This window comes from Schistocerca nitens, chromosome 9, assembly GCF_023898315.1.
Source record: "Schistocerca nitens isolate TAMUIC-IGC-003100 chromosome 9, iqSchNite1.1, whole genome shotgun sequence".
NCBI lineage: Eukaryota > Metazoa > Arthropoda > Insecta > Orthoptera > Acrididae > Schistocerca > Schistocerca nitens.
In genome coordinates this window covers 137687221-137701164 of record NC_064622.1, presented here as the reverse complement: position 1 = coordinate 137701164, position 13944 = coordinate 137687221, and the positions used below count along the sequence as shown (strand labels likewise).

At 42.6% G+C, this 13944-nt stretch overlaps 1 protein-coding gene across 1 annotated transcript in view; it reads right to left on the bottom strand.

The window, feature by feature from the left end:
• Positions 1-11110, bottom strand: part of LOC126203095 (lachesin-like) — a 140833-nt gene extending 129723 nt beyond the window's left edge. Inside the window, exon 1 of the mRNA XM_049937338.1 lies at positions 10959-11110. Coding sequence (XP_049793295.1) covers positions 10959-11007 — 49 coding nt within the window. The 5' untranslated portion in view covers positions 11008-11110. The remainder of the gene's footprint in view (positions 1-10958) is intronic.
• Between the last annotated feature and the right edge of the window lie 2834 nt (positions 11111-13944).

Here is a 13944-nt window from a genome sequence, read left to right as displayed (position 1 = left end):
TTTAAAATTTGGTTCCAAAATCTGTCTTACAATAACTTGATCAATCTGAAACCTTCCGGTGCCTGCAGGTCTCTTCCACCTATGCAACTTTCTTTTGTGGTTCTGAAACCAAGTATTAACTATGATTAAATTACGCTCTGTGCAAAATTCTACCAGGCAGCTTCCTCTTTCAGTCCGTTCTCCAGTCCATATTCCCCTACTACTTTCCCTTCTTTTCCTTTTCCTACTATCGAATTCCAGTCCACTATGACTATTAAATTTTCACCTCCCTTAACTATCTGAATAATTTCTTTTATCTCATCACACATCTCCTCCTCATCTTCGCAGCTAGTTGGCATATAAATTTGTACTTCTCTGGTGGATGTGGGCTTCATATTTATCGTGGATACAATCACGCGTTCAGTATGCTGTTGATAGCAGCTTATCCACGTTCCTTTTTTAATTCATTATTACACGCACTCTTGCATTACCCCTGTTTGATTTTGTATTTATATCCTATATTTATCTGACCAGAAATCCTGTTCCTCCTACCACAGAACTTCACTAATTCCCACTATATCTAGCTTAAACCTATCCATTTCCCTTTTTTAACTTTCTAACCTAAATGCCCAATTAAGGGATCTGACATTCCACACTCCAATCCACAGAATGTCAGTTTTATTTCTCCTGATAACGATGTCCTCTTGGGTAGTCCCCAGCTGGAGATCCGAGTGGGGACTATTTTACCTCTGGAATATTTCACCCAAGAGGATGTCATCATTATTTAACCATAGAGTAGAGCTGCATGCTCTCAGGAAAAATTACGGCTGCAGTTTCCCCTCGCTTTCAGCTGTTCACAGGGCCAGCATAGGCAAGGCCGTTTTGCTTGATGTTACAAGGCTAGATCAGTCAGTCATCCAGACCGTTGCCCCTGCAACTACTGAAAAGGCTGCTGTCCCTCTTCAGGAACCACACATTTGACTGGCCCCTCAACAGATACTTCTCCATTGTGGTTGCACCTATGGTATGGCTATCTCTATCGCTGAGGCATGCAAGCCTCCCCGTCAATGGCAAGGCCCATAGTTCATGGAGGGATGTGAAGACTATTGTGCTTTAAATGCGCGAACAGTGCCAGACTGATATCTGGTACCATACCTGCAGTATTTAACCACGACTTGGTGGACTTATTTGTATTTATCAAAATTGGCTGTGTGAAGACGTACATGCAGATTACTGTGGCACCTGAAGACATTCATAAAACGGCAATTATCACGACCTTTGGGCTTTTCGATAGCATGTACATGACTTTTGGCCTTTGGAATGCTGTTCAGACCTGGTGTTGCACGTATCTTGACGACATTCCGGTCAATTTCAAATCGCCTGAAATCCACCGCCGACATCTAAAGACCGTCTTTCGGCGCCTGAGCGAGGCCATCATCGTCATTAACCCCTCGAAAAGTAAATTCAGAGTCACTAAAATTGAGTTTCTAGGGTACTTAATCAACCCTAGCAGATCTACGGCACTACCAAACAAGGTACAGACGGTCTTGAACATGCCGCGATCGCAGACATGCAAAGACTTACGTCGCTATCTTGGTATGAAAAATTTTTATCGACGCCATATACCCAAAGCCTCCATAGTGCTGAACCCTTGACTGTGGCGCTACACAGCCCTATCTCTAAGGGAAGGACTTCCATTATCTGGATGGGCACAATGGAGAGAAGTTTTGCTGAGCAGAGTCTGACAGAAGCGCTGCTGCTTGCTCACCCTGTGCACAGTGCTGAACTGCTCGTGGTCATGGACAGCAGCCAAACAGCAACAGGCGCAGTGTTTCAACAACACGTTGGCAGTAGCTCGTAGCCATTTGATTTCTACTCGCGGAAGCTATCAGAGTCGCAAAGTGCCTGGTGTGCTTATGACCGTGTGTTGATTGCCGTCTTCAAGGCAGTTAAATACTTCCACCCACCTGTAGAAACCCATCATTTCGTGATTTTGACTGACCACAAGCCCCTAACTGTCGCGCTTTAGAATAACAGTACCACTGCCCAGGGTGGACGCACGCAATCGTTGTCGTCACACGTGCCCACAGTTGAAAGCCGCCTGATCTGGTGGTTGCTTTTTGCCGCTCGCCGTCCAGCACTGCCCTTGTGCGAGTGCTTGACGGGCTACTGCCAACGACTACATTTTGGCGCCAGAAATGGTCGCAGCGATACCAACAACTGCTGTCTGGGGATGAATTGGTTTCTGTCACCCCCACAATCTGGTGTCAGAAATTTTTTAGTGACCACTGGCTGGTATTCGTCGAGAGGATGCTACAGCTGTGACGTCATAGCCAGTTCTGGATTGCAGTTTCAGAGGTACGAGTTTGGTGAATGAACACGGTTGTTTTTTTTTTTTCCTTTTCCTTCCTTTGCACGAACATGTTAGCGAGAATTAACTGCCATAGGAATCTGCAAGTGAAGTCTCTGAAAGCAGCTGGACCTGCGGATTTGTCTCAGTTCAAGTGTAACACTATAGGAGACTATTTATGGCCTTGTACTCAGTCAGTGTCTGCAACATGTAGTACGTGCCGACGCAGTGGCCGGAGGCACATTAGTGTTCAAAGTAGGGATGACTGTTGATTTATACTAAAAACTGAGAGCCTCTATGTTGTAATGCGTTTGAGTGCTTGTTGTAGGTATTAGTATTTTCTTGTGTGTTCTTTGACGCAATGTATTTTTTTAGTCAGAAAAAATTTCACAAATGTCAGGTGTCTAATTGTATTTGTATGTGCAGAATGAGGAATGGAAAGCCAGACAGTGTTCTGAGAACTTTAAAAAATGTATGTTTGTTTGTGCCAGAAAATATAGCTTGTTATAAGCAAGGGGTAGGTTGATTTTTGTTAAATACATAAACTAGTATGCACGAGCAGCCATTCAAGTGAAAAGATTACGTAATAACAAGAAGTGTTACAGGGTTCTCTTTGACATTCTATTTCTTCTCTTGTCATTTGTTTTTTGTGTCATCGATAGAGTCTTAATCATGTCGTTTTCGACACCAGAGTGGACTACTGTGGAGGAAACGTTGCAAATTTTAGCTGCTCAACTGCCTGCTTTATCTGCCTGGTCCTCTCTCACAACCTTTTTCTTAGTCAGGTTTGCTCTGACTGCTTGCATGCAACGGGGAAGTTCCAAAAATCGGTTGGATAGGTACCGCATGCTCTAAGCCAAAATCACAAAAATCAGTGGGTAGCCATATGTGCATCTCCTCTTGCTCGTGAACAACACTCACCATTCTCATCCTGAATCGTTTCTGGTTACGAGAAACGGTTTCTTTAAGCTTACACAAGGAAAGGAATGGTTGAGCCCAAACAAATCAGCAACTCCATGTACAAAGACCTGCATGCACCCACAAAAGATGATCTTATGCATCTGGTGGAACAAAAATGGTGTGATGTATTACGAATTGCCTTCCCAAGGTGTGATCATGACTGCTGATATTAATTGTCAACCACTAAGACGTTTTGCAGACGCAATGCAAGAACAACGACCAGGATGACTGCGTGAAGTGCTGCTACTCCACGATAACGCCTGCCAGAATTGTGCTAGACTGATGAAAAAACACCATATAAGAGTTGGGTTGGGAAGTCATTCCTCATCCACCTCATTCATCTGGTCTTGCGCCCTGAGATTTTCACCTTTTCCGCTCTATATCAAACTGCCTTCAAGGAACTTCTTTTCCAGATGAAAATGCTCTCCGAACATGGCTCGACGAATTTTTCGCCTCAAAACAACGTTATTACTCCAGTCGCGGAATCAAAAAGCTACCCTAGCGTTGCCAGACTGTTGCAAATAGTGAAACAGAATATATTATTGACGACTAAATTCTCTGTTATGTGAACCCATGGTCTTTATTAAACTTATGGAAAAACGCTACGAACTTATACACCAGTAGATTTCAGTTTCTATATGCACCGAAATAATAGAGACAAATGTAACTTGGTTCAAAATGGCTCTGAGCACTATGCGACTTAACTACAGAGGTCAACAGTCGCCTAGAACTTAGAACTAATTAAACCTAACTAACCTAAGGACATCACACACATCCATGCCCGAGGCAGAATTCGAACCTGCGACTGTAGCGGTCGCTCGGCTCCAGACTGTAGCGCCTAGAGCCGCACGGCCACTGCGGCCGGCAAAAATGTAACTCCATGTGTAAAATGTTCCCAGAAATTTACCTTCCTTGTTACAGAGGACTACCAGCAACTTAAAAACTAGTTACGCAAATCCTTTATAGACTGAACAGCGTTGTTACATGCGCACCTGTGTCGGTAGTATCCTATAGTTTTAACTGCTTCTTTCCAGTTTCTGCTCTGCTAGTGGGTAATGAAATGAGCTCCTCTAATATTTATAGATTGTCCTGTGACACACCTTTTCGGGTAAGACACTGTAAAGACAATTACTGTAGGTTTGACTACTGCAAAAGGAATAGCAGGGCGAAGTTGACGTAAGAGGCACGTCAGGTATTTAGGCAACCCCACTGTCTCTTAGCAGCTACACCTGATCAGAAAAAAGGACGATTTCACAGGTAACCAAAAGAGGTACATCGGTTCTCCTACCTTCTGTACTGCACTGGTGTCCAAAATTAAAGCAACAAACCGCTATTTCCACGTTCTGTGACTAATTCACGGATTATCATACAAACTGTCAACCAGATGTCCGCACGATCGTGTTCTTCACGGAAGATAGCATTCCAATCAACGGACAACCATTCCAGTGATGACGACAGGGCACATATGAAACGAGGTAGAGTTTGCCAGGTAGCCTCACATCCACAACCGCTGTGTGCACACTCACAGAAAGTGCAGTATGGCACAGAGAAGATGTCTGCCAGACTCTCCGCGGTGGACGGCCAGCGAAAGAAAGAAAGCAGGACAGTCATAAACTGATGTCGCCCGATGCCTTAGTGTGAATCGTTCTGTTGTTTCTCCGATGTGGCGACAGTGTATAGAGACAGAAACTGTATCCCAAAGGCCGGGGCGGAACCGACCACGAGTGACTTCAGAAGAGAGGACCGTTATTTGGTTGTACCGCATTTGTATTGCATGACAACTGGCATGTGGAATCGCAGCATCCAGTGGACGTGTTGTATCGAGGCAAACGATATGCAGAAGGCTTCGGTAGGGTAGCCTTTATTGTTGGAGACCTGCTGTATGTCTACCTCTGACGTATCTTCACAGAAGTGAATGTCTAGAGTGGGGTCATCGACATGCTACCTGGGTGGTCGAACACTGGGTTAATGTTCTCTTCACAGATTTAGTCTGGAGATTGATTCTCGATGGATTCGCGTCTGAAGCGAATGTGGAACACGATTTCGTGACCCAAACATCGTCGAGAGAGACCAATATCGAGGAGGATCCCTAATGATGTGGTCAGCGATTATGTTCACCACGCGAGCCATTCTTCATGAGATGGCATGGGTGAATTGGCAAGGCATCGTGACGAGATCTTGGGGCCTCATTTGCGGTTGTTGTGAGGTGCTGTGGGCCCAGACTTTGTATTGATGGACGATAATGCTCTACCTCATAGAGTTGATGTTTTCTTGGAAACGGAAGATATTGCCTGCATGGCGTGGGCTGCTCGCTCTCCCGATTGGAATCCCATAGAGCATGTCTAGGATGCACTAGAGAGACGGCTTGCATCGCGACAGCTTTCACCAACTCCTCTCCAAGGCTGCGAGCAGCTCTCCAGAAAAAAAGACCGTTATTGCCTCAACGTGAGACTGATGACATCATTCACAGCATACCCCGTCGCTGTCAGGCCGGTATTGCTGCCAGAGGGCGTCACACCCCACACTGAGCACATTAACCAGTTGTTGGAATGTGTATGCAAATGCGTTAAGTTGGAAAAAACGAAGAACATTTTTGTCTACCGTTATGCATGTTGCAGTTATTTACGTTCTGTAGAAGAATGGGTAGCTCTGAGGGATGAAGTAGTAAAAGCAGCAGACGATCAAGTAGGTAAAAAGACGAGGGCTAATAGAAATCCTTGGGTAACAGAAGAAATATTGAATTTAATTGATGAAAGGAGAAAATATAAAAATGCAGTAAATGAAGCAGGCAAAAAGGAATACAAACGTCTCAAAAATGAGATCGACAGGAAGTGCAAAATGGCTAAGCAGGGATGGCTAGAGGACAAATGTAAGGATGTAGAGGCTTGTCTCACTAGGGGTAAGATAGATACTGCCTACAGGAAAATTAAAGAGACCTTGGAGAGAAGAGAACCACTTGTATGAATATCAAGAGCTCAGATGGCAACCCAGTTCTAAGCAAAGAAGGGAAGGCAGAAAGGTGCAAGGAGTATATAGAGGGTTTATACAAGGGCGATGTACTTGAGGACAATGTTATGGAAATGGAAGAGGATGTAGATGAAGATGAAATGGGAGATACGATACTGTGTGAAGAGTTTGACAGAGCACTGAAAGACCTGAGTCGAAACAAGGCCCCGGGAGTAGACAACATTCCATTAGAACTACTGATGGCCTAGGGAGAGCCAGTCATGACAAAACTCTACCATCTGGTGAGCAAGATGTATGAGACAGGTGAAATACCCTCAGACTTCACTAAGAATATAATAATTCCAATCCCAAAGAAAGCAGGTGTTGACAGACGTGAAAATTACCGAACTATCAGTTTAATAAGTCACAGCTGCAAAATACTAACGCGAATTCCTTACAGACGAATGGAAAAACTGGTAGAAGCGGACCTCGGGGAAGATCAGTTTGGATTCCATAGAAATGTTGGAACACGTGAGGCAATACTAACCTTACGACTTATCACAGAAGAAAGATTAAGAAAAGGCAAACCTACGTTTCTAGCATTTGTAGACTTAGAGAAAGCTTTTGACAATGTTGACTGGAATACTCTCTTTCACATTCTAAAGGTGGCAGGGGTAAAATACAGGGACCGAAAGGCTATTTACAATTTGTACAGAAACCAGATTTTACGATGGATCCGCGAACAGAACAGCATGTGTGTATCAAATTCTGTGCGAATCTCGGAAAAGTGCTACGGAGACCCTTGCAATGATTTGGGGGACAGAGCATGAGCCATACGCGTGTGTTTGAGTGGCATTCTCCGTTCAGGGCCTGCCGCACAGACGTCGAAGATGATGCTCACACTGGAAGGCCCATTACCAAACTTCACAATTGGTTCGTGCGGATCTACATCGAACCATTCAAGACCTTGTGGATGAAGTGGGTATTGGCTATGGGACATTCAACGAATATTGACTGATGAATTGGGCATGCATCGTGTCGCTGCAAAATTTGTGCCAAGGATCTTGACTGCCGATCAGAAGGCACAGCATGTTGAAGTGTGCACGGACCTTCGTCAGACCGCGTCTGATGATCCAACCTTCTTATCACGGGTTATCACAGGCGGCAGAGCAACAATTGTCCCAGTGGAAGAGCCCGGGCTCTCCAAGACCCAAAAAAGCGAGACAGGTGAAGAGCAAAGTGAAGAGAGCATGGTCATCATTTTCATACCAAGGGAATTTGGCACAAAGCATTCGTCCCACCCAACCAAACAGTGAATTCCGGGTACTACTGTGACGTTTTGCGACGGCCCGAAGTTTGGAGTCAAGGGAACTGGCTGCTGCATCACAACGCGCCCTGTGCACGTCCTTGCTCGCCGGGACCTTTCTGGCAAAAAACAACATGGCGGTTGTACCCCACGCACTTTACGCGCCAAATTTGGCACCTTGCGACTTCGCGCTATTCCCAAAACTGAAACTCGAGTTGAAAGGCCGTCGGCTCGAAACTCTAGAGAGGCATCGCTGGCGGTGATAAACACTCTCAAAGAACAGGACTTCCAGAAAACGTTTGACCAGTGGCAGAAGCGCTGGGACCGGTGTGTACGTGCGGATGGGAACAACTTCGAGGGAGATGGTGACCATTAGTCAAAAGGTAAGGATTTCAACAGATGGCAGCACCAGTCGTGAAAATTTTGGATAGCACCTCGTATCTTCGCCCCATACAAGAAAAATATTTTTCCTCGGCCTACGGCTGTGAACGCACACTGTTAACGGAGTGTAATTTCGTTCAAGTAGCATAATAAAGAAACGATCGATACCGAACAGATGTCTGTCGCTAACATGGTTCATTTGGCAACGGTATGCTTGCTTCACACAACTGCCACCTACACAACTCACTTGTTTCCAACAAGCTGTTGCTATTACTTCTCTACGGTACTGCAGGATCTCAAAGATCGGCAGGCGGGCACTGAAATAAATATGACATTCTACAGAAAACTTCCGACTTCTGCAGACCGAGGACAGAAATGAGACTGTTCGAGGTAGAATGCTTGAAACTAATTGATAGAATATTAGGAAACGCCTTAAATGAAAGCTGTGTCTTATCTTGAGAAAAGTGCAACAATTTTTGGTACCGCATGTAGCATTGATAGTGATGTAGCGGAGCTACTTAACGGAAATAGCTGCTTTCAAGTACTAGGTGAAACAACTAGTGAGAAGCATTGACACAGTTTTCCATTTGGATACTTTGAAGGTTTGAGTATGAGTTAAGATATGCTCATAAAACAGTGAAATAGCGTTGAGGATGTTTAAAACAGTACCAGTTACTGTCGCACATTGTAAACTCACAGTTTCAGCAAATTAAAGTCGATGATACAACTACTTAAAGTTGAATATGAGAATAAGCAGGCTGTCAAAATCTTGTTGACAGAATTCGACATAGTTGCTAAACCTGATTTCAATGATTAATCAATCCGCTGAAAGCAAAATAGAATTGTAATAAAAACAAAATTCCTGGGAAGAGCTATTTTCTCATCTCTTAATTATAGCCTTTTTTCTTTTATTTCTAATTACTTACTGATGTAGTATTAATCATTTATGACGAACAAATAGTCTCTTCTTTATTATTCTTTATACTAAAACCAATACACAGTTGTTGCAATAAAAAATAAGATATAGATCTTTTTATTATGAGTATGTTTGCCAACGTCCCTTATGTTGGGAATCCCATTGGAAGGACATGTTTTTGTACGTAATTTATTTACAACTGTTTATGAGTGTCTGCACGTCTATATAAATAAAAATGTAAATGTTCGTTTGATCAAAATCGGGTATCTCCAACTGTTCTTGACCAACTGCTTTGAAATATTGCTCGTCCAGCAGTTGTTTAAACTGTCCCTTTGTGTAGCTCATTAAAGACTGTACAAGGAACTGCCGGAGAAACGACTGAATACTCTATATCGGCAATGTTCTGGAAAGTCACACAAAAAGCTTAGTATTTACTAAAGCGACTGTATTATACCCTGCATGCGGCCGAATAGAGTCAGACACAATTACGTCTAGAAATGCGAGAGAATTCCGAAATTAATAGAAAGCTACCACACATCATTCCAGGAGGAGGCAAAGTGACCCTGTTACTCCTCAGCCCCCCCCCCCCCCCCCACTCCTCCTCCTCCTTTACAGACTCCTATGATGTGAAGTGGGGATTGCGATTATCGCTGAAACTACTGGATTGCAGTTATATCGTCTTTTTCCACACTAGTTTAACCTGACTGTTAACACCGCTCAAAATAACCGTTTTTTTAAGTAAGGGATTTTCTGTATTTTATTCCTGTGATTTCCTGTAATAAAAATGTGGAAATCGAACAAAGATTGAAAAAATAATTTCACTCTCCAAGTTGCAAGATACATTGAACCAAAATATTACGTTAAATAGGCAAATAAAAATTAGTCCACACGCTACTCGTTGCTTTTCTCGAAAAGTGGTAAGTGGTTGAATACTACAAAAAAATCTCGAGTATTGTCCTATTAATTCCAAGTTTTTGAAACTCTGCTCAATCATGTTGTAATCGATCATACCACTATTTGGGCACTACGAATAGTCAGTGGGAAAGAATGCCAACTATGGTTAAAGAACTGTTTTCCGTGTCAATTTGTCCGTTTTCAAGGGCTACAAGAAGATAAAGGCACAATATGTAGACACAGAAAACAGGTCAGCTACTTTCTATTTTTATTGTATACTATTAATTAACTGTTGTTATGTTTTTAATTTATTACCGATATCTTAATTTCCAAAAAAATGGTTCAAATGGCTCTGAGCACTATGGGACTCAACTGCTGAGGTCATTAGTCCCCTAGAACTTAGAACTAGTTAAACCTAACTAACCTAAGGACATCACAAACATCCATGCCCGAGGCAGGATTCGAACCTGCGACCATAGCGGTCTTGCGGTTCCAGACTGCAGCGCCTTTAACCGCACGGCCACTTCGGCCGGCTCTTAATTTCCTTCCTCTTTTATTATTTCATAGAAATGGTAGACAAATCTTTAATCTTTTAAAGCAAATGAAGCATTGTACTTCATTGCTACGTCACTTCGTAAAAATATTTCCACACGAGGGTTGGTGCCATTCTGCAGTACAACGGATGTCCGACAACGACAGCGAGAAGCTACTGTATAGACCAGGTCGGGGAAGTCTTTCACAGTGCACGCACACGCGTACCTTAAGCAACGACAGACGGCAACAGGGACTTTGTCTCAGCAATGGAGTGCCAGTTCTTATATTATGCGTCCGTCGCTCGCTTCTGTAGGCAATGTTATTAAAATATAGCTGATCGCTTTACCCATATTCTACAATAACACAATATTTCAAACCAATGCAATTTTTACGAATAAAAATTATCCCGTTTTTAAAAAAAAATGTTTATTTAAAAACGAAACATTTTAGCACTACTGCTATGGCCAATTGATATTTTTTACTCTTTTATTATGAAAAAACAAAAACACCTGTTATAACTGAGACCAAAGAAAAACCAAAAACTACTGGTTACTCAGAACTGAAATACCCGTATCGGTTTTAACCGGTCGGTTCTTCCCATCCCTCATTGGGAAGTACCCTCTGCAATGCACTTCACAGTGGTTTGTAGAATATGGATGTAGACATAGATGTAGAGACTACTGCAATCTTACCTGTTGCTAAATCTACCAGGAGTGCTGTCAGAAGTTGCGCTACGATCATCTTGGAAACAATGATTCGCGAAGCAATGAAGCTGTGTATATGCTAGAGACTGCAGACGCTGCAAGGAATCTGGTGGCCTCGAACGGTATCGGCCGACCTAAGGTCACACGGGATGCCCTCCGTCTGCACGGAAACAGTGCTCCGTTCAAATACGCCGTTGCGTATACGGTTAGAAATAATTATGGAACCTGCAGATGCTATCCGCAATTACATCAGCTAACGCATTTGATTTGAATGGGGATCAACTGTTGTTAGCAGTAGTACCAATAACAGTAAATACTTTAAGACTTTTCACAGATTTATGACGGTATATATCCCTTGTATTTAATGGAAGTAAATGGATAGGGGAGACCTCTGACAAAAGTAACAGGGTATGAAAGTAACATCCCTCCCCGACCTTCGCATGTAGCTCTGAAAATCACGTGATTCAAACAACGTATTCCTTTCATATTTCCCTACTGCCTACCAATTGTTGACCAGTATTGGAGAGTATCTGTTGAGTGTGGTGCAGTAAAACGTTTTTTCAGTGTCTCACGCAAGTTTTCTCAATTTTCTTAGTTTTGTGATAACGGTGGCATTACGCTGTAAACGTAAGTCTACTGTAATAATTTAACTATGTGAAACTTTCAGTTTTATGTCACCATTATCAGCTTTTTCATTACTTGTATATATTGTGTCTAAAATATCAATTAAACAGAAATGCGTGGTCGGGGACAAAAGAAACATTACTGCTGGGGACGAAAGTAACAGTGTTTCTTTCGTCCCCGTTACTGAAAAAGTATTATTAGCTGCAGGTCCCTTTTTTTTCGTTAGCGAACAGTAAATTAGGTATGACACTATTAGGAGTAGTAGTGTCCTGCTGAACTAACTCGTTATTACTGAACAAACTCGTTATTTCGTTACAGGGAATTATGCCACGAACACGGGTTAGGACGACTACAAGAGGACTAACTCCTACTACTGTATATAAAACTACGGCAGATGATGTTGCAAATTATAAGTATTAGAGCAGCAGCAAAGAAACAAAATGTATGCCATGTGACATTGCATCGGAACATTAAAAAGAAAGATAAACGTATGAGTGATAGCAGCACACCAATGCCTCGTGTTGGATATAAAAGTGTAAATCGAGTGTTCTCTGATGAACAAGAAAAAATTATAACTGAATACGCGATTAATGCGTCGGAGATATTTTACGGACTTTGCCCTAAGAATATCCGTAAATTAGCTCACGAACTGGCAACGACAAACAATATACCAATTCCACCAACATGGGTGGACAATCAAACCGCTGTTCCAGACTGGTTTTCAGCATTCATGAAGAGGAATCCCCAGTTGTCTATTTGGTCGCCTCAACCTACAAGTCTTGCTCGAGCAACGATCTTTAATCCGACAAATGTAAATGCCTTTTTCAACAACCTGACTAGTGTTATGGAGAGATATAAATTAGAGCCCATGTACATCTGGAATATGGACGAGACAGGTGTCACCACTGTTCAGAAACCAAACAGGATTGTTGCTAAACGGGGAATAAAGCAGGTAGGAGCTATCACGTCGACTGAAAGAGGCACTCTTGTCACTGTTGCTATTGCCATCAATGCTCAGGGAAACAATACACCACCTCTCTTTGTAGTCCCTCGCTTGAGATATCATGACATTTTATTCGAGACGGTCCTATTGGTTGCATTGGAGCAGGAAATGAGAGTGGCTGGATGCAAAAGGAAGAATTTTTGTTATTCTTGCACCATTTCGTAAAATGTGCTAAACCCACTCCCGAGGACAAATGTTTACTGCTTCTCGACAATCACGAATCCCATTTATCCATCAGAAGCCTGAATTTTTGCAAGAGCAAGGGGACTGTTATGCTGTCATTCCCACTGCACTGTACACACAAGATACAGCCTCCAGACCGTTCAGTTTATGGTCCATTTAAAAAGACGGTGAATGCTTTTGCTGACAACTGGATCAAGAATCATCCGGGAAAGACCATGTCAATTTGTGACATCCCTTCAATTCTACGGGAAGAACTTCCACTTGCTGTAACTCCCAAAAACATTGCAGCAGGGTTTCACTGCACAGGAATAGGAATGCGTTCAGAGAAATCGATTTTGCACCATCTTCTGTCACTGATCGCCCAGCACAAGCTTCCAATTAGGGAAAGCAAACTATGTCCTTAGCAGAATCATTAGCAATTTCTAGTGATCCAATCTGAAGCTGGGAGGACATCTTATCCTGATCTAGTAGCAATATGCAAGAAAACACTTTCAAACATCACAGCCTGTGATGCAGGACCTAGTGGTTTGCGATCATCTTCTTCAGTTCGCGCAGCCTTTTCACCTGAAGGTATTCGTCCGCTTCCAAAAGCAGGTCCAAGGCAAGAAACAAGAAAAAGGAGAAAGTCTGCAATTTTGACCGACACTCCAGAGAATCTGGCTGTAGAAGAAGAGGTAAGGCGAAAAAAGTGGAAAAGAAGCTAAATTTAAAAAGCAACCGGCCAAGAGGGCGAAAGCAGAAAAAACCTGAAGAATCATCATCAGAAGACAATGATAGCTACTGCCTTGTATGTGTCGAGCCTTTCCATCACAGTCGTCCCAAAGAGAAGTGGATTCAGTGTTGAGAATGTGAGGGTTGGCCTCATGTTGCTTGTACCAAAGAGGGGGTGGGGGGGCATTTACGTGTGCTACAACTGTGAATCTGATGGGACTAAGATATGCATTACTTTTCTCTTTTATTGAGTCATTGAACATTTACTCATAAAGCCTGAATTCGTTCAGTGCTATTAATTGTTCTTTCAATTAATATAATAATTTTAAATTAATAAAAATTGAAGTTTATTGATGTTTAATTAATGTTTTGTAATGGTAATGTACTTTAAGTTGCTGTACGAGTCCTTTAGGGTACGAGTCCTTTAGGTAATAAAATGTGGCTTAATTTACT